We start from the raw sequence: 27,873 nt of genomic DNA on the forward strand, positions 1-27,873 counted from the left end.
TTCACTGAAATAAAGGATGACTAGCAGCAGCACTGTGGGGAGCTATTTACCAAAAGTAATTTGTGTTTATAGTTAAAAAAACAGAAGTTGCATCCAGAACTGCTTTTAAAGTCGTGCATAAAATATGTTGTTAATGGCTCTGTGGTATTATGTGCAGGCATGATGCACATTTTCAGTTGGAAACTTCTGAAGACCATTCGTGCTCAGCTCCTAAAGGTGTGTTTCTACATTGCGGGGCAACACTGTATTTGAAACTTCAATATAATCTTATTTTTTGTATAACAGAACTACTTAAGCTATGGCCATATTCCATGAGTTTCAGTTTGAGAAATTTAAAGCTATTTCTTTTTCAGATAAAAGGAAAACTTAACTGAAAAGTGTTGATGAAAATGCTGATTGAAAACATTTTTATTTTTATTCATTTGAGGGAGAAAGTTGGTACTCAAGGGATTTGTTTCATGGCTTTTGGTGGGCAGTGCTCTGCTTGCCAAATGTTTTGCTTCAAGTGCATTTTTGTATGACTTCTGATTGAGAGTTTCAAAAATAAGCCTCAGAATGGATGAAGTGAAACTCAGATGCAGAAGAAAAGTATCGAGTCCCAGCTGAGGAGATTTAATCAGTCTTGAAACATCTCAGAATGTGTCAACCATATTTAGAAATGGCTACATTAAAAAAGGAAGAAAGCTTGATCCTTTTAACACCATAAATCATGGAAAGCAGTGAAAACTAATATTTACGAGGGGGATTGTGAAAGCCTGCGTGACAGTTGGAAATTACATCACTGTTGATGTTTCAAATTCTTTTGTAAAGTAATGCAATACTGTGTTTATGAATGAATGAACAAATGATTGTGCTGTGCTAAGCATACTCTGTATGGATCAACTGGGTTGAGATGCTTTGTATCTCTTGTCTTTGCTTATGTTACCCCACTGTATGCAGTTCTTATACCTTTCAGGGTAGAAAACAGTTCAGTATATGTATGCTTTTTTTATTTCAGATACAGACCCACGTGTACTAGAGAAACAAGAACTTCAGCAGCCAACCTATGTTGCTCTAAGCTACATTAACAGGTAAGTAGGATGCTTTTTCGAGTATAACTAATCATGTTTTGCACAGTGTATGTGGGTATGCATATCCCAAAAGAGGACTCCTTCGGTTTCATTGTACTTTGTTTTTTTGTTATATGACTGTGATAATAACTGCTTCGTAGAGACAATTGAATTAAAATTTAACTAAGTTTATAATCACTTTAATATAGGGCATAAGCAGCCCTTTTGCTGTACTGCACAAGTACTTAGGAGATGAGGCTGCCAGGCCTTTGTAATCTGAGACACGAAAAATTTAAGAAGTTTGACATTTTTTAAAGCACTCACCTAAATAACAGAAAATAGACGTGGCTTTTCTTTTATTGATTGAGGACAGAACTGAAACCTCCTGAGTGCTCCGCTCTGGAAGAGCTGCTGTGTCTTGGGCTGCATTATGGTGAAGAGCAGCCTGATACAGCCTTATACAGCTGCTCTGTGTAACATTTCCTGCAGAGAAAGGGTGTCAGTGAGGGGAAAAAAAGAAGAGGTAGGAAAGTAAGAAGTGATGTTCACTTGGTGAAGTGACTACATTTTCTCCACTGCATGCGAGTATTACGATTGCAAATAGCTGGTATTGGCGCAGTTTCCTAATTGGCCAGTGACTGCTGTTCTTCCTGGACATGTTCCTACTCTTTAAAGCATATTTTTTGAAATTAACCATGACCCTTTTTTACACTTAACTTCTGTTGATCTCATTTAATGTATAAAACTTTTTTTTTGCACTATGTAGGCTCGGTATGTTGTCATGTGTATTGGTTTGCTTCTCTTTTTCCGTTATATAATTGGGCGTTTTCTCTTGTTGCTTCTGTGGTTATTTTACTTAATATGAGGGGGAGGAAAGTTTAGTAAAAATTAGGGAAAAGCTGCTTTAAGACCACGGGACTTGATTTAGGTCATGGGACTTGATTGTCTGATTCAAAATTAAAAACTGCTTTTAAAAGTAAAGTGGTACTTTGTCTAGGTTTCATGATTTTTTTAATTGATTTCTGTGTGAGTCTGTTTCAGTTGCTACATATTTTACCCAAACTTGCTTCCCTTTTTCAGAAATAATAGTGCAGAACTAACTTGAGTACTTTTTACAGCAAAACCCAATCTTTATTAACTCTTACTTAAACCAGCTGCTATTTAATTACTTTTCTAACTGTGTTTTAATTTTCCTTCTAAAAGTGCTGATGTCTTTCATTGAGCCACCTGCTCTAGGCAGCTCAGGCTCTTGAGGGAGCAGCAATATCCATTACACTAATAGACATGCCTTTCTATTTCCCGCTACATATGCCAGAGCTGGGTTCTGCTTTGTTGTCCCAGGCTATGAGCTCTGATTTTGTAGCCTAATACACATCATAAACATGTTGCATACTGTTAGATATCAAACACCAGATACTACTGCACTTTTTTTAAACCCATGCTTTTATGGCTTCCAAGTGGAACTGAACTTAGCTTCGTTCCTGCTGTGACTTCCAGACCTTAAAACAATCTTCCTCTGCAGGTCTGTATATTCAGCACGTTCTTTGTGGGCAGTACATTCTTAGGAAGCCTGGGGAAAGGGAGACGTGCGATTATCAGGGCTTGTCAAAATTATAAGATGTATACTTAGTATATATTGAGGTAGAAAAATGTAAGAGAATGATGAGGTGGGTGTGCTTTATACTCTGCTCATTGCCTTGTTGCATAGTGGCCACTGTAAGCTAAAACAAAACAAAACGTAAATCTGAGTTGTCTGGTCAGATAGATGGGAGGATAAAGTATCAGTAAAGCAGAAAGAAGAGACAGAAAGATACAGGAGTCTTTGTTGAGGATCTGAAACATACTCTTGCATCCATTTCCCTTCTACTCCCAGGTTATTTTCTTAGCCATGTTAATTTGACAATATTGTACATGCACTTAAATTCTGAAACAGCCTTCAGATTGCGGATGTCTGTAAGGCTCAGTCTCTTTCTCTACTGAAAATTTACTGCCGTTACAGCCTTCAGTAACTGCACACAGATGTCGTTTCCATAGTATGTGATCCTCATGTAGTCAGATAACGTTTCTTTTCAAACTGGTGGACAAAATAACTGGTCGTAGTGGTTTATTATCTCTACATCAGATGCTTCTAATGGTCACTGACTGGGTTGCAGCAAGTCCTTTTCTCAGAGTTTAATGTCGTCTTAATGCAGTCCCCAGTGTTCATCATTGTTTCTTATTTATTTTCTTTTTTCTTTCTTAAAAGTCAAAATAGAAGTGTCATACACTGCTGCAAATTAATCTGGTTCCAGTCTGTAAATACAGGAGTAGTTTGTCTGTCTGCAAGGAGTCCAGTGGTACTACTGCATGAATGGGATGCTGGATCTGTCAGTAGTTGCATACAAGCAATTGAACTTACATCCTCCAGTAGTTCTTAGAGATCCTTCCTTTGCCTACAGACATCTTCATGTGTCTCATTGTATTGAAATACACTGATTAGTGTCAATAGTATTGCTTATCCTATTTCTTAGATTCAGTACTTACAGCTTCAGTTTTAATGGGTGTGGACTTTTCTTGGTCTTTTGGGGAATGTCTTCACCCCTTTACCTCTGAGTCTGTTGCCTTAGAACTTCAATGGAGATGGTTCTCAGGTTTGCTGTTTTTTATGGAATGTGAAGCTCTGAAGTTGCAGCATACTGTCAAGGCCTTTAGGACTGTGGGCTTACTAGAGGGAGTTCTCATTATTTGCATGTTTTAAAATATTTCAGAAGCCATCTGGACTCAGCACTTTCAGATGGTGAGGATCAGAAGTAGGAGCAAAGCTTGACTGATGGGAGTGAAGTTCCTTGTGTCTTCAAGACATTAGGTGGGAAGTGCTGTATTAGCTTGTAGTATTGAAAGCATATGCCACAAAAGCAGGCATTTGGTATAGTTTCTAATGAAACTAATTTTCTTTTTTTCTGTCCTTAGAGACAGAAATTGCTTTAATTAAAAACTTCTTATCACAGTCAGGGAAAAAAAAAGAAACTAAAATACTCCCACAACTGAAAACAAACTGTGTTAATTATAATAGTGTTTCTACTGCAAGTCACATTGAGGAAACCTCAAAAATGAAGACTGTTTTAATCTTAAAATTTCTAAAAAGCTCCCACATACTTTAAATTACTTTAATGCTAGTTTCTTTTTTAATACAACGATTAAGAACATACAGGAAAGGTTATAACAAAATACTTCTTAAGCATCAGTCCTAAAAGCAGTTACAGCAGGTCGTTGGATGTCTAGAAACTTTGCTCTTGTGTGCAAATGAAGCCTGTGATCAAAAGTGAATGTCATTCTTGGGTCAGCACATTGCCCCAGCCAGTCCTGACATTTCTGCTTCTCACTCCCAATATTAACTAGCAGGATTTTGCCCTCGCTGTTGCCATTTCAAATTCCTGTAGGTGCAGGCCTCTCTTCTCCCTTTTGTCTTGCTGATGGTTGGCTTCTCCAGAACAAATTTCACAACTTTACTTCTTTTTCTCAATACTACTTGAACTAAAATCAAACATTTCTTTGAAAGCTTTTGTGAAAGGAATTAATTGCTTACGAAGACCTAACCACTGCAAACTCCCACTGTACTGTCTAGCTTACTAATTTTGGTTCTACTGCTGTTAATTATAGGATTTAATGTTACTTTGTAAGTTATTTTAAGAAGTGGTAAGTCTTCAGGTAGCAAGATGTTTAGCATGCATATTTTGGTAATGAAATAACAAGAAGAATTGTAGAATATCCTGCATTGGAAAGGTCACATAAGGATCATCATGTCCAACTCCTGGCACCACACAGGAACACCCAAATGTCAAACCATACATCTGAGAGCGTTGTCCAGACTCTTCTTGATCTCTGGCAAGCTTGGGGCTGTGACCATTTCCTTGGAGAGGCTGGTCCAGTGCCCAACCATCCTCTGGTGAAGAACCTTTTTCTGATACCCAACCTGAATGTTTTGGATTTAAAAGCATTGCTCTTTGAGTCTGTCTTTGTGGTTTCTTAACAGAGCATTCAAGCCACATGATACTAGCAACTTATTTCTTTGGCACCAATTTATTTTTTCATTAAGTTTCTGTGTTCAGTAAGTCATTTAAAGTCTTACTCCCTCTGTACAAAAAGCTCTCTCTTTCCATTGGTCACTTCCATTCATATCTATTTTCTGTCACTGGGGATATCCTTTGATGTGTGTTCAGTGGGTTTTCTCTGCCAGTTGGTTTTGTGTACCCATTTGGTTTTAACTGTAAACGTACAGTTCAATAAGTATACTGACTTATGCTTGTATAATGTGTGGAAAACCAAGATTCAATTTCCTCCTCTTTGATCTTTTAGGAGTGTTTCAATCATAAAGCTATTGACTGTCTTGAGATAGGACATCATTTATCCTCTTGACATTTCTTCTCTCTTCCTCATGATTTTGGTGTACCTTCATTTGATTGTCTGTTGGAGCAGTTTGGAATGAAGAAACTACTAAAATAATGAGGCTGGAGAAATGTAAGTTTGTTTCTGTTTGCTTACTATCTTAATGAATATTTTTTTTCAGAAAGCATATGCAGAATAGGACCTATGAAAAAGAGACGATCTCCCTCTAAAATGACTATTCACTGCAGCATTCATTGGATAAAGAGGAAGTCAGATTTCAGATCCATTCTTCTACTTCAGGCTGGAGATTTCAGCTTTGAAGATGCATTACATTGTCAACATGTTGCAGGTTTATTAGGGAATGCTACAAGGAAATATGAAAGATTTTTAATCTCAGAACAATTAATTTGACTTTCTGAATGAAAAAGCAAAACAACAACAACAAACTAAAAACCAAACTAATATCTTTGTGGTTCTTCCAGCCTCTTGCATGAGCTGTCTGAACTCTCACATCATGATTCAGAAGTAAAAGGTTAGAGACCAGAAATATTTTTCCATTTTTTGAATCCTGCTGGAGATCATTTTTTCCACACAAGAAGTCTGAGCTCGTGAATCCAGAAATCTATAGCTGTACTACCTGTTTGGATTTGATGCATCCTGTCATGCTTACTACCACAATTCTTGCCCTTTGTCCTGAAATTTAACTTCTTTCTGTAATGTGATGCTCTCTTCCTTGAATTAAATATCATGGCTCTGTCAAAGTGCAGTGATTCCCACAAACGATCGATTTTCATCTCACTGAAGATGCATGCTGATGCTTCCAGTAGCTGCTGGCTTCAATGCATATGACAGAATACAGAAACAAAGGGATCAAAGTAACATGTCAATTGCCAGATAATATTTTTCTGTGTGTGTTCATTTTTACATTTGCAGTGACCAAGCACATCATGTGTTTTTATTCACGTAGCCATATCTTTATGCTCTGCTTTTTGACTTGTTCTGGAGATGGAACAAGACAAACTTCAGATGATAATTCAAACAAGATGTGCAGAAATGAATTTTAGTTGGAGTGAGGGGAATGCCTTTTGGTTTGGAAGGATTTATGCAGTTGGCTTTGTTTTCTCTTTTTATCAGTTTCAAGCTAAGCGAAACTGAAGATTTATATAATGTACAGCTCTTTTATTTCATGTCAGCAGTAAAGATGAAAAAAGAGATTGGCATTTTAAGGAAAGTCCTAATGCCATGCCCTGAGATAGAAATTATAAGATGAATTAAAACATGTAGGACACTGAAAGAATGTGTTTCAGTGGTGGAGTTGTTTTTTGTTTTTAATTGAGAGGTGATTCGCTTTTTTCTGGCACTGTTCATATGGAAAATTAATAGACAAAAAATAAATACTCCATCTATTCTGATGCACACAAAAGCCTCAAGTGGAAGAAGTGTAGTTAAGTCTCCGTTATTCCTTGGGAGTGTGTCTTCACACACCTCCTTGTGCAGTTTAGTTACCAGACACCAGAGCCATCAGTATAAGTCCCCAAGGCTTTCAAGAGTCTTACCATTATCAAGATTTTCTTCACCTTTGGTCACTGTGGCATACCAAAATGGATGAAAAAATTGGCTTCTCTTTCTGGCACTGAATTTTATCTTGGCAGATCCTGTTTCAATTTCCAGTTTTCTACATATATTTTTCCATTTACTCCTGCAGGGGTCATTTCATTATGGGGAAGGAGGGAAATAATTCTTCAGTTTCGATCTTAAAAAGAAAACAATTCTATTCTCTGATTTAAAAATAAACATGTTTAAACAGAACCATAAGCAGCAGTAGTGCTTTCAGAAGGAGTGTGTTTGCCTCAAAAAAAAAATACAAAAATTGTACTCACATATTTCATTGTCTTTCATATGGAGGGTAACAACCCTCTCAGTATCATTTCTAGGTATGCTGGCACAATGAGACCCTTATTAGATTCTGGTATATAACCAGAATATGCTCATAACTTATATTGTAGCTGTTTAACATGCTTGCAGAACCTTCTGAAAAACATGCTAATGCACCAGTTTCTGCAGAAAGAAGTTGTGAAAATTCTGATATGCTTTGATTTCAGAGTGAAGAATGATCAAAGATTTTACACTGGTGCACTAGTTTTCTTTCAAGTGTAATTGAAGACAAAAGTTCTGAAACTAGTGACTGTTCTTTCTATCTTTCACTCACAGAAATGGCTGCTGTTGACATCTACTTTCCTCCTGTCCTTATGGTAGTTGCTGTTGTGTTGTTGATTTGACTTATTTTCTAAACTGCCATCAGCAACAAAACATTCTTAGAAAGTCTGCAGTTTCCTCTGTGTAAAGTTTCTTTTTGTCCAGTGTCTTGCTGAAAGCTTGTCATGACCATCTGAGCAAAATGTAGTGACTTACAGATTGGAGAATTTACCATTCCTGGTAAGTCCCAAGGTGGTCTAGACTTGCCAGTTGTAATATTCCTTGACTGGAGCCTGATGTTGTAAATTTCTTTTTTTTAATCTACAATTTTCTTGTCATATAAAACAACTGGAGTTTTTTGTGGTTTTGGTTGTGTTGTTTTTTTGTTTCGTAATGAAGTAGTTCTGCTTCCTTCTCTAGTTTTACTGATACCGTTTTTAAAAACTAATGATCTGTTTCATACTAATAGGCTCGTTATGAAAAGATGTGCATAGGATCTGCCTGCAGCAAGACTAAAAATGAGATTTTAAAATAAAATTTAGTAGCTCATAATATAGTGCGTTACTTGTTCTCCTATGCTCTGATATATTGCATATCCTTCTAGTAACGAATGGCCCACTATTATTATTATTGCAATTTATTGAAATGTAACAGACTAAATTGTGGAATAATTCCTGAAGTGCCCATGGGCACTTCATCCCCCCTTTCTCACGTTTGTGTATAACACTTCTCAGTAATGGCCAATCGGGTAGCATTCACAGAGACCCCTCAGTACTGAGAGAAGGAGGGGGGGACAGTCAGCTTAAAGGCCATGTAACAGAATGGGGTGGCACTCAACGTCTTCTTATCTTTTTGTAGACATTCAGAGGCATGGCTGCAATTTGGAGGCTGCATTCAGAGGCTTCCTTTAGGGCAGCCTATAGCTTATTCTAGGGATTAAATGCACATGAGAGACTACACACAGTGTTGGAGAACTTGGCTCATGAGGAAAGAATACTGATGTCATCTTCCGTTACATAAAATCTACCCCAAAGTGTTAGTTTGAGTCTTAATTTTCCCAAAATATTTTTGTGGTTGAGTTGACCTCTCAATTTGGTTGTGAGCCAGAAGGAAAGTTTGTATATCCTGCAAGGATGCATTCATTATCCCACCACTTCCTCTGTAATACTCCAGTGTCCAAAGAAATGGAGACCAGGTGGAGGGCTTGATGGAGCTGGCTTCTTCCCTCATTTCCTAACGAGGGCAGGAGTGCGCTCAGCACGCTGACCGGGGACTTTGCAGGCTTCCATGGAATGCTCTCAAAGATGGCTCTCTGAGACGTGGGAGCAGAATGACAGTCTGTAACAGTCACCTCACACCTTTCATACGTAGCTGCAAGCAACCTGTGCTCTGCGCTAAAATCCCAGTTCACCTCACACCATGGAGCTGCAAAAGAAAAGAAAGATTAAAACTGCAGTCATCGAGTGATGAGCACCAAACCTGAGGGTAAAATGGAGAGCAATGAGAATATATATTATGACAAGGAGTCACTGAAGCTTGACTGCCTGGATTGTGAGCAGGTATTACGTAGTAGAGAAACGCTTCATAGCATCAGAAGAAATTTGTGAGAAAGGTTCTGAGGAATTGAATTTGTTTGACTTTTCATTTGTCATTGAAGCTGCTCTAATCAGTAGGCAACGTACTATTATTGCTAAGAAGGAGGAAGCCCTGGCATATCATCTGTGAAAAGTCTTCTCTAATCTGGTTATTTTTGCAAAGACAGTATGGCGTCAGTAATTTTGCAGTAGCGTAGAAACATACAAAACCATAAGACTTTTTTGTTCGTTTGTTTTCTTCCATGAAGACAGAACAGAGGATAGATTGCTCAGACTGAATTTTTCTGAAGTTCCCTTTTCCCACCTTCGGAAGAGAGGACACTTTACAGGGTGATAAAAGTGAAGAATTTGCACTGAAAAATAGAAGTAGATCCCCCAACAAGAAATCCTAACAGAGCTGTGTGTAAGGTACCACAGCTGTCACTCGTCTAGTCACTCCCAGGTTCTGGTGCAGGGCCACTTGTGATACTTGGAAGTATTTGGGAATACAAGTAGGTATTTGCATACTTTTCATGCAGTCTAGCTCTAAAACCTGATTCAGTGTATTTTAACAGTACTTACTTTGTATGTTAGCACTATGCATTGTCTAAATGACCCGTACTACCTTGAAGTGACTGTTCCACAAGGTGTTTGCTTGATTTCCTGAGCAAACACTATTGAAGGGAGGCTTTATTCAGTTAATTTGGCTCTGCTATTGAACAATTAGTCAAACTGATTTAAAATTTTCTGAATCTTGGTTTCGCTGAACCCGTTCATTTGAGGACAGCAGATTTCATGTGCTAATTTCTCAGTGAATAGAGAAAAGTTTTCTTCCTCTACTGCTGGAGTACTGGTGTATTAAGGATACAGGCAGAGGCAGAAATAATTACAAATGTGATTACACCTGCAGCTGTAGATGTAGTCCATTTGGCATATTCTTGTTGGTCTTCTAGCTTCTCTCCATACAGTCTTTTGTAGCCTTTCTTAATGCATCAGGTATGTTAATTATGTTTCTAATGAAACTTTTGTAATGAGGCCTCAGCCTGTTTTGTTTCTAACTGTGGACAGCTTCCTCCCCTATGTTAACTTCCAATCTGAAATGCTCACAATAAAGCGTTAAAAAACAAACAAACAACAAAAGACCATGAACCACACCTCCCTCTCTTCAGAAAGGTGGCTCTATGTATGCATGGCCTCCCTTTCTATTTTCTCTTATCTCACTTGCTCACATGCCATTTCTAGCTGGTCATTATTTACCAAAAGTTGTTAAGCAGTTTAACGAGGTCAGCTGGGCAGTGCTGTTTACACGAGGTAAACAGTCATACACTCTGTTTCCTGTTACTATTTTTTGTTATTCGTTGCATAATGTAGAAAGTTGGAATAAGGGGTTGTAGAAGCCTGTGGTAGTGGATGAAATTAGTATGATAGAGCTAAATGTATAATCAAAAGATAACAATTTTTACTTTTTTTTAAATCTACATGTCAGATGATCTCATTTACCCCTGCTGCACCTGGGGTTCAAAGCATGTCACTGATCACTGTGTCACTGAACATGTCACTGATCAATTCACACTGCACATTTTAAGGGCCTCTGAGATGTTGCTGCGTGTTTGCCACTAGTTTTGGAGTTGCTCATCTGTTTAGATTCAACACTGTAACATAGCACAGCTAAGCTTGAAATTGCAGACAGTACAACTACTCTGCTAGTGTACATTCCTTGCAGTCAGTAATGATTTCCCTTTAGGTTTAGAGGCCAGTCCAGTAAGGGCTACAGGCTGGAATGATACGTTGACTTCAGGTCTGTCAGTCTCTAAATCCATTATGGGAAATTTCCTGTTGCAGTTTCTGATTGACTTCTTTTACAAGCCACATCTGTATAAGTGAGGACTGACTTCAGTGATCTCAGTAGAATGTTGCTTACGAGAGATTGGAGCTGACTGTCTTGTGACTTACGACTAAACTTATTTTTTCTTCATCAACATTTATGTGCAGAGGTTAAACCATTCCCCAAATTGATTCTAATGTGGATTTAGTTTTGAGTTCAGACTACTAAATTTACAATATTTCGCTTGCGTGATATGCAATGCAAGTAAAAATATCTACATCCTTTCCCAAAAGTATAGTAAGTCTAGAGATTATTTATTTTAATTATTGTTTAAATATGGTTGAAGGGACGTAAGGAAACATGGCCAGTAATACCAGCTTTGTAGGAAAAGATCTCATGTTCAATGAGCTAGGCCATAAAGTGCATTTTGTCATTGCATTCTTGTGATCTATAAAAGATGTTCCATTTCCTCATGATTATTTTTTCTGCCCCAATGGCACTTCGGAGATGATGTCTGCAGGAAGAAAACGCTTCTGTAAACTGACCTGTTTCATGTCCTGGATATCTGAAAAGCATACTGATTTTTTATTCCGGTGTAGTGATGAAAAGGCTCACAGTTTCTTTGTAAATGATTACAGTGGGGGGAGGGGAAGAAATATGTCACAGAGGTATTTCATGAAAATAGTTTCTTGGCAAAAATTGTAATAAAGTAGAAGTCCATTAGCAGTGAACAATTTTTGATTTGTAACAGCAGTAATTGTATGCATACTGCTTGTCAGCGCATGTTCTCACATGTGGTATAAAACTAAAACACTGCTATCTGAAGAGCCCTTCGTTTTTTGCTGATGTCCTCATTTTGTTTGAGACACCGTTTATTGGGGCAACATGTAGGGCACTGTGAAACTTTCACGATGAAACCTGAAACTGGATGAAACAAACCTGAAGGTTGGATCGAGTTCACAAGAACGTTTGCTGAGGTTTTTAAGTCTGGGTTGAATTTGCAGCCGATCTGTGCTTACTTACTGTGTGTCAATAGAACCACGCAAAGTGTATTGGTTTCACATGGTTTCAGCCTTCAGTCATTTCACACCACTGGTGACTTCAGGAAGAGCTGGACATTGCTTGTTCTGACTCCAGTGAAAGTGAACTGAAACCTGTGAAAAGTGACTTTTGAAGTCAAATGTGATGAATGGTTGGGAAGTCCTATCAGGTGGTAGGGAAGGAGGCAGAAAGCTGGAGGCTTCTTCATGTCCAGAAGTACACAGAGGAGAGATAGGTGTAGGCAGCATCTCCAGCCATGCTGGAGAAACTCCTCTTGGTCCTTAGCCTACACTGCAATGTACTACAGTAGTGTTGAACAGAGGAAAAGCCAATGTCTGAAAGCACAGATGACTAAGCTTCCTCTCATGGATACATTCATGGGAGTTTTGGGGAAGGTCTCTTGTAGTCAGGGTAAAAATGAGGGAGAAATCAGAGGAATAAGAGCATTTCAGGTTAATAAAGGATTAAATGAGCTGTGATTTGCAGTAACTAAAACTGACAGGAGGGATCATTCAAGGGAGAAGAGTACACAAAGTGTGTCCAGGAAGAGTATTTCAGTGTGATGGATGGGTGCAAGCATCTCATTTTGGCAGCTGGAGAGCGAGGCACTGAGCATCAGAGTTATTTCTGGGTCCTGATGAGCAAATGTAAATGGAAAGTTTATATTTTGGGTTGTCTATAGTAAAAATAATCTTCTGTCTGGTGGGCATCTCTTTAAAAATCCTTGTTTCTTCATCCTCAGCAGATACTTGATGATGCTGATGTCTGTGTCTCTCTGTTGTAAGCTGTCATGGGAGCAAATTACATGGTTGCATGTTTGAGTGTCTGGGACTTGGTATTATTCTTGTGGGATTATGCCTCTAACAAATAGTTTTCTCTTTATTTCTCTGTCAACAATGTGAAATCATCTTAAGTAGCACTTGAAGCTGCTGAATTTTTAGTTAATGACCTGTGTGTGGGCATGTGTTTGGCAAAAGAAGATTTGGTAGTATATCTGAAGTGATCTCACAAAAGATATATCTTTATGAAGCCTGGTTTCAGGGAACCCACCATTACTTGCCGTACTTGCCATTTTAGAGCAAGCTGTACAGTAGGATAGAGATCTTAAAGTTACTTGAATTATCCTCCTCATCATCTAATAAGTTGTTGGCTGAGCAAGAAAGACCCACAGGAACGCACTGTGTGCTGGGGGAAAGGACTGAGCTGTTGTCAGGCAGGGCAGCCCAGAACCAACCTTGACATGGAAGCGTTTCAGGAAAGCAGATTTTGATTATTTTTACTCCTTATACCGAATGCCTATTTGTGTTCTTTTTCCTCCAGGTCTTTTGTGAAAATGAAAATAATGCAATTCAGGATTTGCCTATGGATTACTTTAGAACATTTCTTGTTCTTGGTGTATCAAAACAGTAGGGACAGACCTGATGGCTTGCAATTGATTTGTTGAGATGCTGTGTGGATTAGGAAGTGTCACATAGGTTAAGAGCTGTCAGAATACTAGAGACTCCCTGCTGTGAGGTAGAGGATCTCACTCCAGATAGGGGAAGAGAGTAGAGGGAGAGTGGAGTGGGAATGCAAGGAAGTCGAATTGCTCTTCACATCTGTCCATGCATTGCAACTTAGAGACTGAGAATCTGTATTTTAGAGCACCCTTAGGTGCGCTACAGGGGTAGACATTTTGCATGGTGTCCAACGTTTGCTGAAGACCCTGTTTGGATCACAGTTGCCAAAGAAAGGTTGCTGACAGCAGCCCAATTAAGATGAATGTACTCTTTCAATTCTTCCGTAGGGATTAAATGTTTAATCTTCAGATTGGACAACTGGTATAATGACAGTGGCATATAAAGCACCTAAAATGTTTTTTTCATCAAATGTTTCCTCTGTTAGCCTAGTACAGGTTTCAAAGTGCTCTTTCCTCGCATCATTATCAGACAGGTGGTGTTGTCAATTGCATTTCACTAGTTGGTGTCTGTTTCTGCAGCATATTGAGAATTACAGTTAATAAGCTAATCAAATACAAATATGTTAATTTAATCTCAGTGAAACAGATGTTACTTTAAATTCCCTAATACATAATATAGATATTAGTTTTCCAGGACTGGACAAGATGAGCAGTGCAATGTGAATTAAACATAGACATTTCCACAGTGTTAAGTGGAGATTCTGCCGTGGTTTATAAGGTTTGGTAGACTTTCCTTCCCTCAGCTGGTCATTTTTTTCTACACATCTTCTGCTTTTGTAGTAAGGTTTGAAGAAGAAGCAGTTTTCAAACTGATCTGTCAAGGCTTTTTTTTAGAAACAGCTTGCACAGAACCACGCAATACCTACAGCCATGTGCATATGTCTATGCTGGGAGACCTACTGCACATTCCAGAGCTTTCATTTCGATTTAACACTCTTAGAAAACAGTAGGTTGTTTTAACAAGCGTAGATAATGAAATTCCTAGGTGTTGCCTTTACTTGAACACAGGACTTGAGTACCCACTGGTCTGTTCATCACCACTGAGAAATTCAGCTTCCAGTCTGAAGTACTGTCATTAGAGTGGAATTGCTTGTCCATATCATTCATGTAATACCTTAGTCTTGCTGGCTCCCTGGACCTGCCATTTGTCAGAAAATGGCCGTTCATGAACTTGAACGTATGGTGTGTATAAAATACCACTAGATTTCAGCTATGCAAATTTCAAAATTTCATCCCAAGAAAAGAGCAAAATCTATTTGTATTCATTTTTTATCATTTAATTTCTCATTTTTATTTTTTATTTTCAATGCTGTTAGGTAAAAGCCTTAAAACGCCGCTGTACATACTTGGTACCCTCCATTCTATGGAATTAGTGGATTTGCAATCCTGTTGACAGTGTGTTTTAGTCCAGATGGTCTCAGCTTTGTGTAATTTACCTTTCAATGTATGTCTTGCCAGCTGGGACAACTTTGCTTTGGGTGAAATTTGCATAGACATCAGATATTTGCTACATGCCTAGAAAGAAAAGTGTGAGCAAGTTCTGCCTTATGCTAATTCTTTGCTGTCACCACATGTTACTACTAAAGCAGCACAAAAAAAAATTACACTTTTCATTTGTTCTCAGCAGTTAAATTAGGAGCCTCTGCCTTATAAAGATTAGATAGTTTCCAGTGAGCTCTTTAGTGCTGATGAAGCCAGCAGTGCTTTAATCGTGAAATTGTTTCACGTTGTTAAAATACTGCCGTTCTCATTGAACAAATTAAGTTATAAAATAGTGAATACATGCACCAGGCATTTCCAGACTTCAAATAAATTTTCAGACAGAACAAACTAAAACATTATGGGAATTCACTTTATAATGCTATTTTTTATTCTACCTCTATTTTTTTAGAGTAGTTTTAAAAGATTAGACATTACTCGTTCTAAAATACTGCTCATGCTATTCTTGTAAATGTCCCAATAACAACAATAATTAATATCCCTACATTTGCATTTTAAACCACTCCATTTCCCCAGTCATCTATTACTTGGATGTAAAAATTCATTCCCAGTCAAAACTTGGCACAAATTCTCTGAATTCCGTACTTTTTACCAGATGTAAAAATAAAAGTGAAAGAATTCAGGTTTTTTTCTCCCCCAATTAAAGAGTTCAATAAAGCATGAGTTAAATTTTCTCCTTGTTTTGATAAATCGTTCTCATTCTTAAAACTTCAAAATATCTCTGATTTTAAAAATAAATAAATAAATAAAATGCAGGAAGCAGAGCGATGGTGTAGAGGGAAAGATGGAAGGATTTAGCTCGTGATTATAAGGAAACACAATCTTCTGCCCTACAGCGTGCTGAATACCACCAGCTCCTTGGTGATTGCAGGGGAACAGTGGCTTTGTGCCACAGAGGACCTTTCCCACTTGGCCCCTGTTTGGTTTGCCACGAGTGGAGATGGATCACTGGTCACAAGTTTGTTGGGTGCTGATTATGTCTCTGTTTACCCAAATCAAAGCTGACTGTGAAAGCTTATAGGTTTTTATTGAACCTTCAGGAAGGAAGTGTTTTAGGTCCAGGGTGAAATTTCTGGAGACTTATTGAATGACTCATTGAAAATTATACTTGATGAGATGCAAGGTTTTATTCTGCTTCTGCTGTGGTAATTTTAGAAGATTTACTTTTCATTGGGGGAAAAACATTGAGAAATTTTGAGATTCTTCAGAAAATGTCAGAAACATTTCTTGCTTTGTATTAGTGGCTGCTAAGAGGCTACCAGCATGCCATCCAGAGCTTTGCTCTGGGACACTGGGCTGAGCAGTTTGTTGGTTGGATGTTTCATACAGAGCTTGAGGAGCTGTTTTCCTGCTGGGTTGGTAAAAGTCTGTTATTACTGGTTCTGTATTAATGAATCAGCTCTAGTTAGAAGGTTTTTCTTTCAAGGCTAAGATCAGTTCATGCAAATCTACATCTGCCACTGATAGGCTTGTACTGTTGTGGCAGATTTTTGTCCAGAAGTGTAGCCTTGCCCAAGGCATGGATGCAAAAGTTGCACCTAACTCGTACAGTTTTCTTCTCAAAGACTGAGTGTTGCCACCTCAGGAGGAGAGGAGGATGAATGGTGATGTGTAATGACAAGACCAGGTTTGAAACTTGCTGTCAGTCACTGTGAATCACCAGCACTGATTTTTGCAACGTTCTGGCTTTGTTCCAAATTGAGTTGAGGTGTCAGTTCTGTCTTTGGAAGTGACATTTCTGAAAGCTATAAACACGTGGCTGTGTCTTCCAGCTTCTGTGACAAGAGGGGCAGGGAGGGAAGGGATCAGCCTGTGGCACTGGAAGAACATGTCCTCTGTGGAGTGCACAGTGCTCTGCTGCCCAAGTCACTGCTGCTTGCTTCGGTGGAGAGGATGCTCGCTTTGGTCACCTTGTGTGAAAGGGAACACAGGTACGCTAGGCTGTGCTATATTGGCACTGTCTTGGCATAAAATACTTGTTAACTTAAGTGAATAAGGATTTAATCTGTCAGTGAGGTTGCTGAAGAAGAAGGAAATAGGGTAAAAACACACAGAAAAAAAAAGCATCTTTGTCTTAAATAGACATACTGGCATACAGAAATAGAAATATAAAATTTAGCACAGAAGTGAGAGTAGTTTGCAAGGCGGTGCCCTGTCAGAATGACAAAAGAACAGGCATGTTTTGTAACTTGAAACTCAGGATTCCTTCCCATTTCTGTCTCTAGTGGTTAGAATTCTTCACTCTTACTAGCTTACAAGTCCACAGGGACTTTTAAAACTACTTATTCAGACTTTACTGTTTTGGATGTACAAGAGTTAGTTGCATTAAGCTGTAGCTTGGAAAAAAAACGAAACCATTTTTATAGCATTTTTAAAATAACTTTATTAAGGGATAGCATAAAAGATCACAGTTTCTCTGTTTTTACAAGCCTGCTTTGAAAAGATAATAAAGCTACTACACAGGACATGTATTAGGCTGGTGATTAATGTGTCTGTGTTACAACTCTGAATGCTCTGAAGCCTACTTTATGTTGGAATGAATGAAAATGTCACAACAGAGGAGGAGTATAGTGCAAAGAAAATAATGTGAGCTGGTCTCTCACGAGGTAACATTTTACACATAGCAGCTTGGCTAACTCCTTTGCCTTCCATATGGGGATCTCAGGACTTAACATCAAAGAGGAGCTCTGTTTTGATAGAGTAATTGATAGGGTCTGAGTAAAAGAATTACCCAGACCGTAGCAGGATGCTGGGGCTTTTGCCTTTACCAAAGAATACAGTGGAAGTTTTAAAGTCATTTTTCTGGGATAAGTCACAGATTTCTGTATTTCAGGCCCTTGAATTGTGCATTAGCTTGATTTCAAGATAAAACCTAGCACTGAATACCTAAGTAAATAATGGTATTGTAGGAGAGAGATGCTAAGACAAGATCTTTTTCCTATAGGAAAGGAAAGGCATCTGTCCTCTTTCAGACACCACATAATTTATGTTGGAAAGGATCCCAAAAGGTTTTGTAGTCCGGCCCATTGCTCAAACTAGGATTAACCTCAGAGCTGGGTAAGTTTAATCTTAGACCATGTCATTTTATGCAGCCTTCTTCAGTGCCTAACTGCTCTCATTGCAAAACTTTTTTTTTTTTAAATGTACGACTGAAATTGTCTGTACTACAGCTTGCAGATCTGTTTCCTGAGTGCCACATGGAAGGGAATCAGGCCTTCAGACTTAGGGCATGGGCAGCCTGTGTTTCTGCCCTGCAGAAACTGCTGTCTCTTTTTGCTCCTTGACCACCAGAATACCCACGGGATTTTCCGAAAAGCTGCTGTTCTCCAGCCAGACTGCAGCCTGAATCTCAGTATAGGCTTATTCTGTCGCAGGTACAAGACTTGGCAGTAGTTTTTGCCAGGAAACCTGCTGGGAGCAGTGGGAGAGCCAGTCTCTTTCAGAAGAAAGCACACCCTTTAAATGAAAGGGAAAGCTAGGATTGCTTTACAGTGCTTGGTACAGATTTATTAAAAGTACCCGTGTTCTGGCAGAGCTGCTGGGGGACTCCACCAGCTGTGGCTTTTTCCATATCTCAAGGGAAATTCTGTAGACAGCAGAACATTGCAAAAGGAAAGCTGGGACTTTATATGGGATCAGTGGGAGAAATTCAATACCCTCCTGTCATTCTCAAGTTGATGTCCTGTTATATAGCAGCTATAAATGTTGTGCTTGAGCACTGGAGATCTCTGATGCAGGGCTGTGATTATAGTTCACTATTTTGTTTAAAAGAAGAACAGTGTCTTCTGCAGTGTTAAGGTGCTTCTCTTCTATCATCGATTCCTTGCATTTCCTGAGACATTACTCACTGCAGTGATCTGTAGTAGCACTGCTATAGCTTAAGCGAGTCAGTAAGTAAACAAAAGATGGAAGCTCAGATGGTGATAGATGACTAGATGTAGCTGTTATACACCAGAAGCAGGACTATCAGTCATTGAATTTTCGGTTCACTTCTAACCCAGGTTTCTGTGAAGGTTTTTCTCTGGGTAGCATGCCTCTGGGAGTTCTGTTACTAAGAACGGCTCAGGTAAGCTCGTGAGCTTATGTCTTCAGTGATTTATTTCAATTACAGATGTAACCACTAAGTATTCTAATAACTATATCACCAATAGTTTTAAAAATCTTGAAGGATGAAGAGCCATATGTTCTCCCAGGCAGTGAACTTAACAAATGCATCGTTTTATGTATTTGTATTTGTGTATACTCACTCCATCACTCTGCAGAAGCATGACTGTGCATCCAAGCCGCAGGCTGCAGGCAAAGGTGTGTGGGAGGAAATGGGTTGAAGACAAACTTTCATACATGCACTCTGCTACCAAGGGGAAAGGCAGGAGTAAACCAGCAAAGGCCTGCCTGCCTTCACTGCTGGCTTTTTCAGTTTCCCCTTCCGCAGCTCAGGAATCTGCCGCCCTTCTCCACCTCTCATGTGACAACACAGATGCAATGTTAGAGAGCCAGTGGAGCTTTGCTAATAGTGTTGAAGTCTAAATGGAGAAACCATCCTGCAGAGCCTGCACAGTAGAGTTCATTGCCTGAGATGCATTATATGGAATACAAACCATGTTGGATATATGCATTATAATGTATATAAAAATAAATCAAGCAAAGACATAGACAGGATGGTATTTTCTGAACGGATCAGCACTTCTAGATGCCAAACATGGTTACAGTAATCTCATATTTAAGGAGTACAAATTGAAACCTGATTTGAATGTAGCCTGACAGTAGAAGCTTCTTGATTAATGCAGCTACAGTTGCTGCACAAATTCTGCTCTTCTCTGTGGGCTGATGTAAATCAAGTGTTTCTATTTTTCCTTTTGAACGCATGTAAGAGAAAAGGGGGCTCTGCAGCGTGTTAGTGTCATCTTTGATGTGAAACTTCCAGATTGGTATGCTTTCAGCAGGAGTGTGAAAGATACCTGGTTACATGACTTTCCTATTTCCTCTATGTTGAACAGCTTTGTGCTATCTAGTATTTTTGGGTCAGCTATGCTGGAATGTGTAGAACTCCTACAGAATTATCACAGTCACTAGCTCCACTTCAGAAGGACAGGAAGAACTTCTGTTTTTATGTCAAGGCAAAATGGTGTGAAGTCTTCCAGTTTGTGTTCAACTTCAGCTGTTTCAAATACAATGGTTATGCTCATATTGCTCTGTAGCCTGGCAGCTCCACAGAGGAGGAAATCAGACAACTGTTAAAGAGCAATCAAGAACATTTTCTTTGCAGGGAAACAAAGGGTAATTATTAAGGATGATCGCTAAAGGTTAAGTGCAGCCTGGGAAGAAAAGCAGACCGTGCAGAACTTGTGAAACGCTTGATTTCAATATTTGCTGTACTAATCTGACAAACTATTGGCACAAAGATCAGGTCATTACACTGAGCTCACTAAGGAAAGAAGAAATAATGCAGCAGTGAAATATCTTCTTTCAGAGCTCTTTTTATAAGTATTTTTCAAAGTTTTGGGAGTTATTTCATTGCATTTGCAGCTGGGCTTGCAGTCTCCTTGCTTCATTTCAGAGAACCGTCACATCTGAACCAAATATTCCTCTCTGCTGTGGGACTGTTTCAGAGGATGTGTTATTGGAAGAATGTTATGCAACTTGATATAGACATTTGAATCTGTTCCATCTTCTTGATTTATAAACTGACACAATCTTCTCAAGTTTTTCATACATAGTGAAATAAACTAGTTTCTCAGCATTTGGAATCGTTTAACTGAGCAAGGAACTTAGCCTACAAACTTGTGTGCAAAACTGGGCATTATTTTAGTTTTGCTTCATGAGTATGAGCATTGATTGTCAGTCTGTTATGGTCTTTAATCCTGCAGGGTGCTGTTAGGGTGTCTTGCATTCTTATAACAGAATAATAGAACAGGCACCCAAGTGGAAAACAGATTTACCTTACTAAGAACTACCTTGGACACAGATATATGGCTGGAAGAAAATGTGGCAGAAGGCTTTTTTGCATGTGGGTTTGAAGATGTGAAGTTTGCAGGGTAGTGCTGGAGGGCAGGCTGAGTTTATCTATGGAATAACTGTATGCTCAGGTAGAAGCGTTCTGCAGAATCGTCATCTTGTTAGATAATCTCTCTGGGTGAGAGGTTACTTGATTTTCATGCTTCTGGTCCTTGTTTGCATTTCTTTTCTCTGCCTCAGTAAATTACCGGAGGAAGGTGTCCTGGAGTCTGAATCCTCCCCTAGAGGGTGGAAGTTGTGATTTAGGTGAGTTATTTAGGTGAGGAAGAGAGTTCTACGTTGTTTCAATCTAATTGATGCTCTTCTCCACGGAGTAACTCAGCTCTATAAATTTTTGAAGCACATCATTCTTTGCCAACACTTCTATTTTCGTGTATGTATAAATTACTTCACAAATCTTAAAAACAGATGATAGATATCATACTGGAGACTAAAAACAAAGGATGGGTCCACTCCCTTGGGTCAAAATTACATTGCTGTCCATTTCTGATGTGAAATAAATGCCTGATCCTACCATTTTGGATGACCTGTAGGGTCCATTAGCAAGGAAAGTCAATAAAATGCATCACAATTAACAATGTCTTGTTGATCTCCCACTGACTGGAACTGTAGTGGATAATTGTCTAGTGGTGGGAGTTTTGCCATGACTAGCTTTATCATTTTGTCAGTTAGCTAATAAAAGGTCACCAAAGGTGCTAAGAATCCGAGATTTACATATGGCAGATAAGAAAGCATCATGGGAAGTCTGCTTTTGAGACGGCCCCATGCGTTTGTTGCAATTGACACCCATGCTGTGATTCCATAATTGACAAGAAATGCTATTACTAAGCGGATCTGCTGAGATAATTAGGATTCAGGGTTGCATTTTTAATCTGACTTGAGTCAGATAATTTATCACAGCAGTAGCAAGCTGTCAGGGTCACGCAATAAATACTGATTACGGATGAATAAAGATTAAGTGCAGCCTGCAAAAGAATTAGGCCAAGCTTAAAAAACATTTTATTTCAATATTTACCATGCTAATTTCATGTTATATTGGCAGAAAGATCATGTCTCTAAAATACTCTTATTTATGAAAGAAGATAGTGCTGTGCAGGAGTCGCTACATCGTATCTGTTTAAGTCTTAAATTTCATTGCTAATTGATTACAAAGAAATATGAAGTTTGGAAAGGTGATTTAGCACGACTGTTCCACTCCTATCACCACCATAATAATTTGACACTTAGAAGAAAGAAATACTCTATCCTGGAGGCAGACCTAATTTGTTAACATTAGTAAGATACGGCGCTTTTAATTTAACACAGCTCTTGTTTTTAGTTCACACATGGACACACTCTATGGCACTTTCATTTAATTAAAGAAACCCATCTATTAAATCATGCAGCATCAGAAAATGTTTTTGAAGGCCATTTACAGGCTGGTATATTTCACACAATGCACTTGCATGTTCACCTACATTTTCTTAAGGGTTACAGTTGAATGAGAGCATAAGCATTTATGAAACCAGTGTATTTTCCTGATGAAAGCTGGCCCAAAGATGAGTAATTAATAGATATATGCTGTATTCAAAAGGAAGCTCAAGAGCTTCTGAGATGCAGTTGCTAATTGTAGAATATGTTTCTCCCAGTTAGGCCTATCGTGCCTCTTTAACAATACAGAGCAGTTTTATCCTCCATGTCTGGGTGATTGTACCATTCCTTATATTGCTTTCCTTTTCTTCTGCAAGATCTTTACTTACTGTTTCTCTTAGTAAGAACTCCTTAAAAAAGTAGTGTGCTATTATCAGGATGTCTACAACTTAGTATTTGCCACTCTGCTCAACTAAAGAATGTTTTGAGATTAACAACCTTGCATTTTAAAGTCCTTTTTGGTTGATTTGTTGCATTGGGTATTTCATGCAGGGTGGCTGATGTTTCCACTTCTTGGTTGGCAGCTCTCATGGCTCACTCATTATTTTGTTGGAAACTGTACTGTGGTCTTTCTTTATAATGATACCACTCTAATAATCATCTGTTTAAGGAGAGCATTAATTACTGTGAAATTCTCTCTGGTGAGATTGAAAGAATGAAGCATTGATACTGTAAAAAAAACCAGCACCAACCAACATCAACAAAACATTATCACATCTTAGATACGTCCAAAGGATATAAGGAATGTAAAATATTTCTAAGTATCCTTCGGTTTCAAAAAGTTAAGTAGGTGATTTTAAATTGTTAAAATTGTTTTAAATTGTTAAAACTTAATAATCTGTGAGCATTTTTTTCATGAGATGCTCTGCCTTTGTTTTATGAGAGGGACGGGGAGTCAATTGTCACTGTGAGAACAAGGGTTTGGATCAGAGGTTGTGGCACTCCTCAGTGTTGACTGCGTAAAGCCTCCTTAGAAAATGTTTCTCCTTCAAGTCGTGAAACAGTGAGGCATTTTGATAGATGCATCAGGAACAATGCAATCGTTTGTGGAGAATAAAGTATTCAAATAGCTCTATCCTTGGGCAGGTTTAGCTTGTGGGCAGGCACTTGAAATAAAACTTGTATAGCACTGACTCTTCTATACCTAAATCAGTTTTTAGTCCTTTGAAATACCCAAATGCAAGCAGTGCTGTGTTTTTTGTATGACTGCCAGAGTGGTATTCCCATAATACTATTTGAAAATTGTTTTCTAGGTAATTAAATGCTTTGCTACCCCACTTGAGTAACAGGGAGCGGGAGGATGTATCATTGTAGCATTCAACCCTTTGCTTGTGGAAACAACACACTGTGTAAGACTCGACTGTTTCTTGGACTGCAGGATATTAAAGCCAAAATGTTGACTGCAGCACATAAATAGCTTGTACTTCTGCTGCTGGTCTGTGAGCACTGAGGACCACTGATGTGATGCAGGCTGAAAGCCTTTATGGACCCGGCAATCTCTCCTGCCCCAGTCTGGTTAGAGTTTTCAAATGAACATTGTTAATGCATTGTTAATTCTGTGTTAATAATGTAAACAAATCCCGGGGAGGTGTGAGTTTAAATCTACACAGTGAAAGAGCTGTGTTTGCAAGCAGGTTGGGAATCACATCTGCTCAGAGGGCATTATTTAGGAATTTGGTTTCAAATAGTTCCTTTCATAGTCTAAGTACAAGGGACAGTGGCTGGAGTTGTGCCTGGAATAAAATAGGAAAGAGAAGGAGGCCACTCCCAGCAGCTATGTGCCTGCAGGCCCACTGTGCAGTGCTTTCTATGGGCTGCACCTGGAAGGTGGGCAGAGGTGGGTAGAGGGAGAGGAGCTGAGGGCCTGGGTAGCTAAAAGAGCATGTTAGGTTAGGCCTGGCTGATGGGAAGCTCTGTCTGTGGGGCATTTTCTTGGGGTGCCCTCTCTCTACTCACAGTTCATAGGCAGCATTTGCTCAAAGCTGACCATAATTCACATGGAGTGTGTGAAGTACGCGGCCCTTGGCAAGGGGGTCAGTCAAATGCCCACAGTGACTTTGCTGTCAGCTTATGCTCATCTTCTCTGTAAGACCTGGTTTGGACAACATGAGGTTTTGCAGTTAATGAGCTGAGCAGCATGCATCACCTGTAGCATTATTGGCAAAAGATGTGGTGCTAACTTCCCTTTTGCTGTGAAAATGTATTTCTAATGTAGCTCCTACTTTAGCAGAACTCACTGAAACCCGTTACATCACTTACAGGCATGTTTGTCAGAATGGTTGCTTGGTTTGGTAGCTCCTTGTTAATTTATGAACAAGGAAGAAAAAGGATGTTGTTAGGTCAAAGAGATTGCATTTGTCTGTCTTCTGTAGTGGTATCATACTAATTGATAAAGTCTCAAACTTACTTGATATCATATGTTACAATTAATTCCTTATAAAATAATAGAATAAAATCACAAGTGACTTGTGCTTGTTTGTGTTTCTTGGTAGGAGCAGACTTCAGTCACATTTCTGAACACCATTCAGTCATCTTACAGCACTGGATTCTTGTAAACAGTCATAAAAGATCAAATGTGTTGTGCTGGTTCTTTCCATAGGCAGTAAGGTAATATCAGTGCTGTTGCAGGAGGCATCGAGACTCATTTGGGGCAGGGTGTTGGACAGTGAGTTTAAGCAAAGGGAATAAGTTGTTGGTCAAAAGAAATAAATGAAGTCAAAGAGAAGATTAGGCCTCATTTAAAGGCTACCAAGGGCTTGGGAGAGAACGGCTTTAAGTGTTATATGGAGAGTAAACAAGCAAAAAAGAGAGCTGTCTGAGACAGTCACGCAGTTAGCAGAACAAACAAGTGATCTCCTGAGGCTGGCAAGCGGAAGAAAGTTCTTCATTGTAAGTTTTAGTGATCTCAGTGCTTCCATTAGGTTATAAAACAGAAATTCTTCATCTACCTGCGCTTTCATGCTTGAAACTTCACCAGTGGTGGGTGGCTAAGTTAGATGGATTGTCACAGTACTTGAACATGCTTTTTAAAGTTTTCTTGTCCATGATGTGTTTGAAATACAATATCACATAACTACAGAATGGAAAAATCAAGAGTATAAATGTATTTAGCAGTTGAACCCACACCCTTTTGATTCGTACATTACTGTGAGCAGTATGGAAATCTAAATGTGAATAAATATATATCAGGATTTGGTCAGCCAACACTTGAGACTTGAAGAAATGCTGTGCTACTACTTTATAATGCATGTTACAGCTGTGCAAATAGGAGCAGGAATCTGTAACATCCTAGATGACTTTTTGCACTGTTTCAGATGGGCCTTAGGTGGTGCTGTTGCATTTTTTGCTTTCAGCTGCTGCTGTTTTTAGTGCTTCAAACATTCTTCTTCTGCTTTGCTTTCTAGATCTTACCAGGAAACTAATGATAGTTGGCAACACTGATATTTGTAAAATTTACTAAGGTGGAACACTAAAACGTAACCACTTGTAGGTGAATTTCATTTCCTAATTTGAAACACTTTAGCACCTTCATGTAAGAACAAAGCAATATCAAACTTCGTTTAAAACATAAGGAGTATTTTGTTCTATGTGTGCTGTTTTGCCTAACGGTGTATATACGTGAGTATAAAAATAAATTAAAGACACAAGATCGAGTAAAACCTCTCAGAAATTAAGCTCAACATGTGGGATTGATGCTGTAAGTTCACAAGTCTTTCAACTTTCCATATGGCTAATTAAAATGAAAAAAAAAAAGTGGCTGAATTTTAGAAAAGAAATGTGTATGTCACATTGGCAACTTGCAGAGTGCCTCCTCTGTTTAAGGACCTATGCACAAGTTTTACATCCAATTTCCTGCCCTTATCTTCCTTATGCCAGCTCACAGTGTGGTTCATTGGAAAACAGTTTGCTTTTCTTTTTTTTTCCTTTTTCTTTTTTTCATTGCATAAAAAAAATTCCCATGAAGGTTTTTTCCACTACAACTGCCTACCCTTTATGTTCTGCAGTCTGCCAAGCTTGCCAAAACTCAGCAGGTAGCCCACATGGTATGCATGTCTGTGTGAGAACGCTCCCCTGATGTGGACAAGATGTTGGTTGTAAAATGAAGCCAACATCTTGTCCACAAGTGTGCAAAAAAAATATCCTCAATCTGGACAGACGTCTTTTTGTAGTCTGAATGCACTGACTGTAGTAATTCAAAGACTAAACCTTTTAAAACCAGGCAAAAATAAAGTACCAACAATTCTATCAGTAGTGGCAAGCAGCAGATGTATTTATTAATCTGAGGCTATTTGGTTAGACTTTTCCTTTTGTTGTATTTTCAGTAATTCCGTTGACATGTGTTAACTTCAGGGCTTTTATTCTGTTTTAGTCTCTGCACTCTGGACAACTAATGTAACCCCAAGACTGGGAATTAGCAAGAATGATACAGTAATTAAGCAGATAGCTGCTGTAGGTTCAGCCTGCAGCTAACCCAGAACTCCCTTCAAAGTGGATATTTTTACTCTGTATCTATGATCTGTGCATGTGAGGGGGGAGAATACATAGCCAGAGAAGTCTAGTAGCGACAGACTCTTAAATCAGCCTCCCTTACACTGAACTCTGACATAAATGCTTGAGGGAAAGCTGGTTGCATAACCAAAACAAAAAAGCTCTGCGGGGTTATTCCCTGGAACTTTGAGTGCCTCATATTTTCCAGACTAAAATTGTCAGAATGTTCTGACGAGTTTCAAACTCGGAAGTACGAAAGCTAGATTTTCCTGTGTGAACGTATCAAAACACTGACACAAATCTTGAGGCGAAACTTTGGTACTGTCACATATTTTAGGCTGAATTATGAAAAAGGACAAAATTTACTTTAGTTTTCACTTCAATCACATCAGTTTAGATTTGTACTGTAAACCTTTGCTTCTCAGATTTGGAGTGTACTTTTCTTTAGGTTTGAAGGTGTTTTAAGTAAGCCCAGGTTTGCCTAAAACTGAAGGTTTTCTCTCATCCATGTTAAGGATTTTTCTACCTTTTACTCAGAAGTTTAAAACATTATATTACTATGTTATACTTAATGATGCACACAACGACCAAGTTATATCTTCCCTTAAGTTGAAGACCAAAGCTCACGGTGATCCAATCAGGCCATTTGCTGAGCCCAGTGTAGGGTAGGTTCACTCTTTGCTTTAAAAAGCCTCTTTCTGTAGAATGTGGGAGTATGTAATAGAATCATAGAATATCCTGAGTTTGAAGTGGACCCCTAAGGATCATTGACTCCAACTGGCTCCAAGCAGGACCACCCAAAAATCAGGTTATATGTCTGAGAGCATTGTCTGGCTGCTTCTTGAACTCCCAGTGCTGTGCCCACTGCACTGGGCAGCCTGTTCCATGCCCACCACCCTCCGATGAAGAACCTTTTCCTCACACACAGCCTGTCCCTCCCCTGGTGCAGCT

At 38.9% G+C, this 27,873-nt stretch overlaps 1 protein-coding gene across 1 annotated transcript in view; it reads left to right on the plus strand.

Moving 5' to 3' along the window:
• JAZF1 (JAZF zinc finger 1) overlaps positions 1-27,873 on the plus strand; it is a 171,164-nt gene that overhangs the window by 90,552 nt on the left and 52,739 nt on the right. The window contains exon 2 of the mRNA XM_065752935.1: positions 998-1,070. Within this exon, the coding sequence (XP_065609007.1) occupies positions 998-1,070 (73 nt within the window). The remainder of the gene's footprint in view (positions 1-997; positions 1,071-27,873) is intronic.

The sequence above is a fragment of the Cyrtonyx montezumae genome, unplaced genomic scaffold (assembly GCF_038088225.1).
Source record: "Cyrtonyx montezumae isolate F1298 unplaced genomic scaffold, pur_monq_1.0 scaffold_8, whole genome shotgun sequence".
Lineage (NCBI taxonomy): Eukaryota > Metazoa > Chordata > Aves > Galliformes > Odontophoridae > Cyrtonyx > Cyrtonyx montezumae.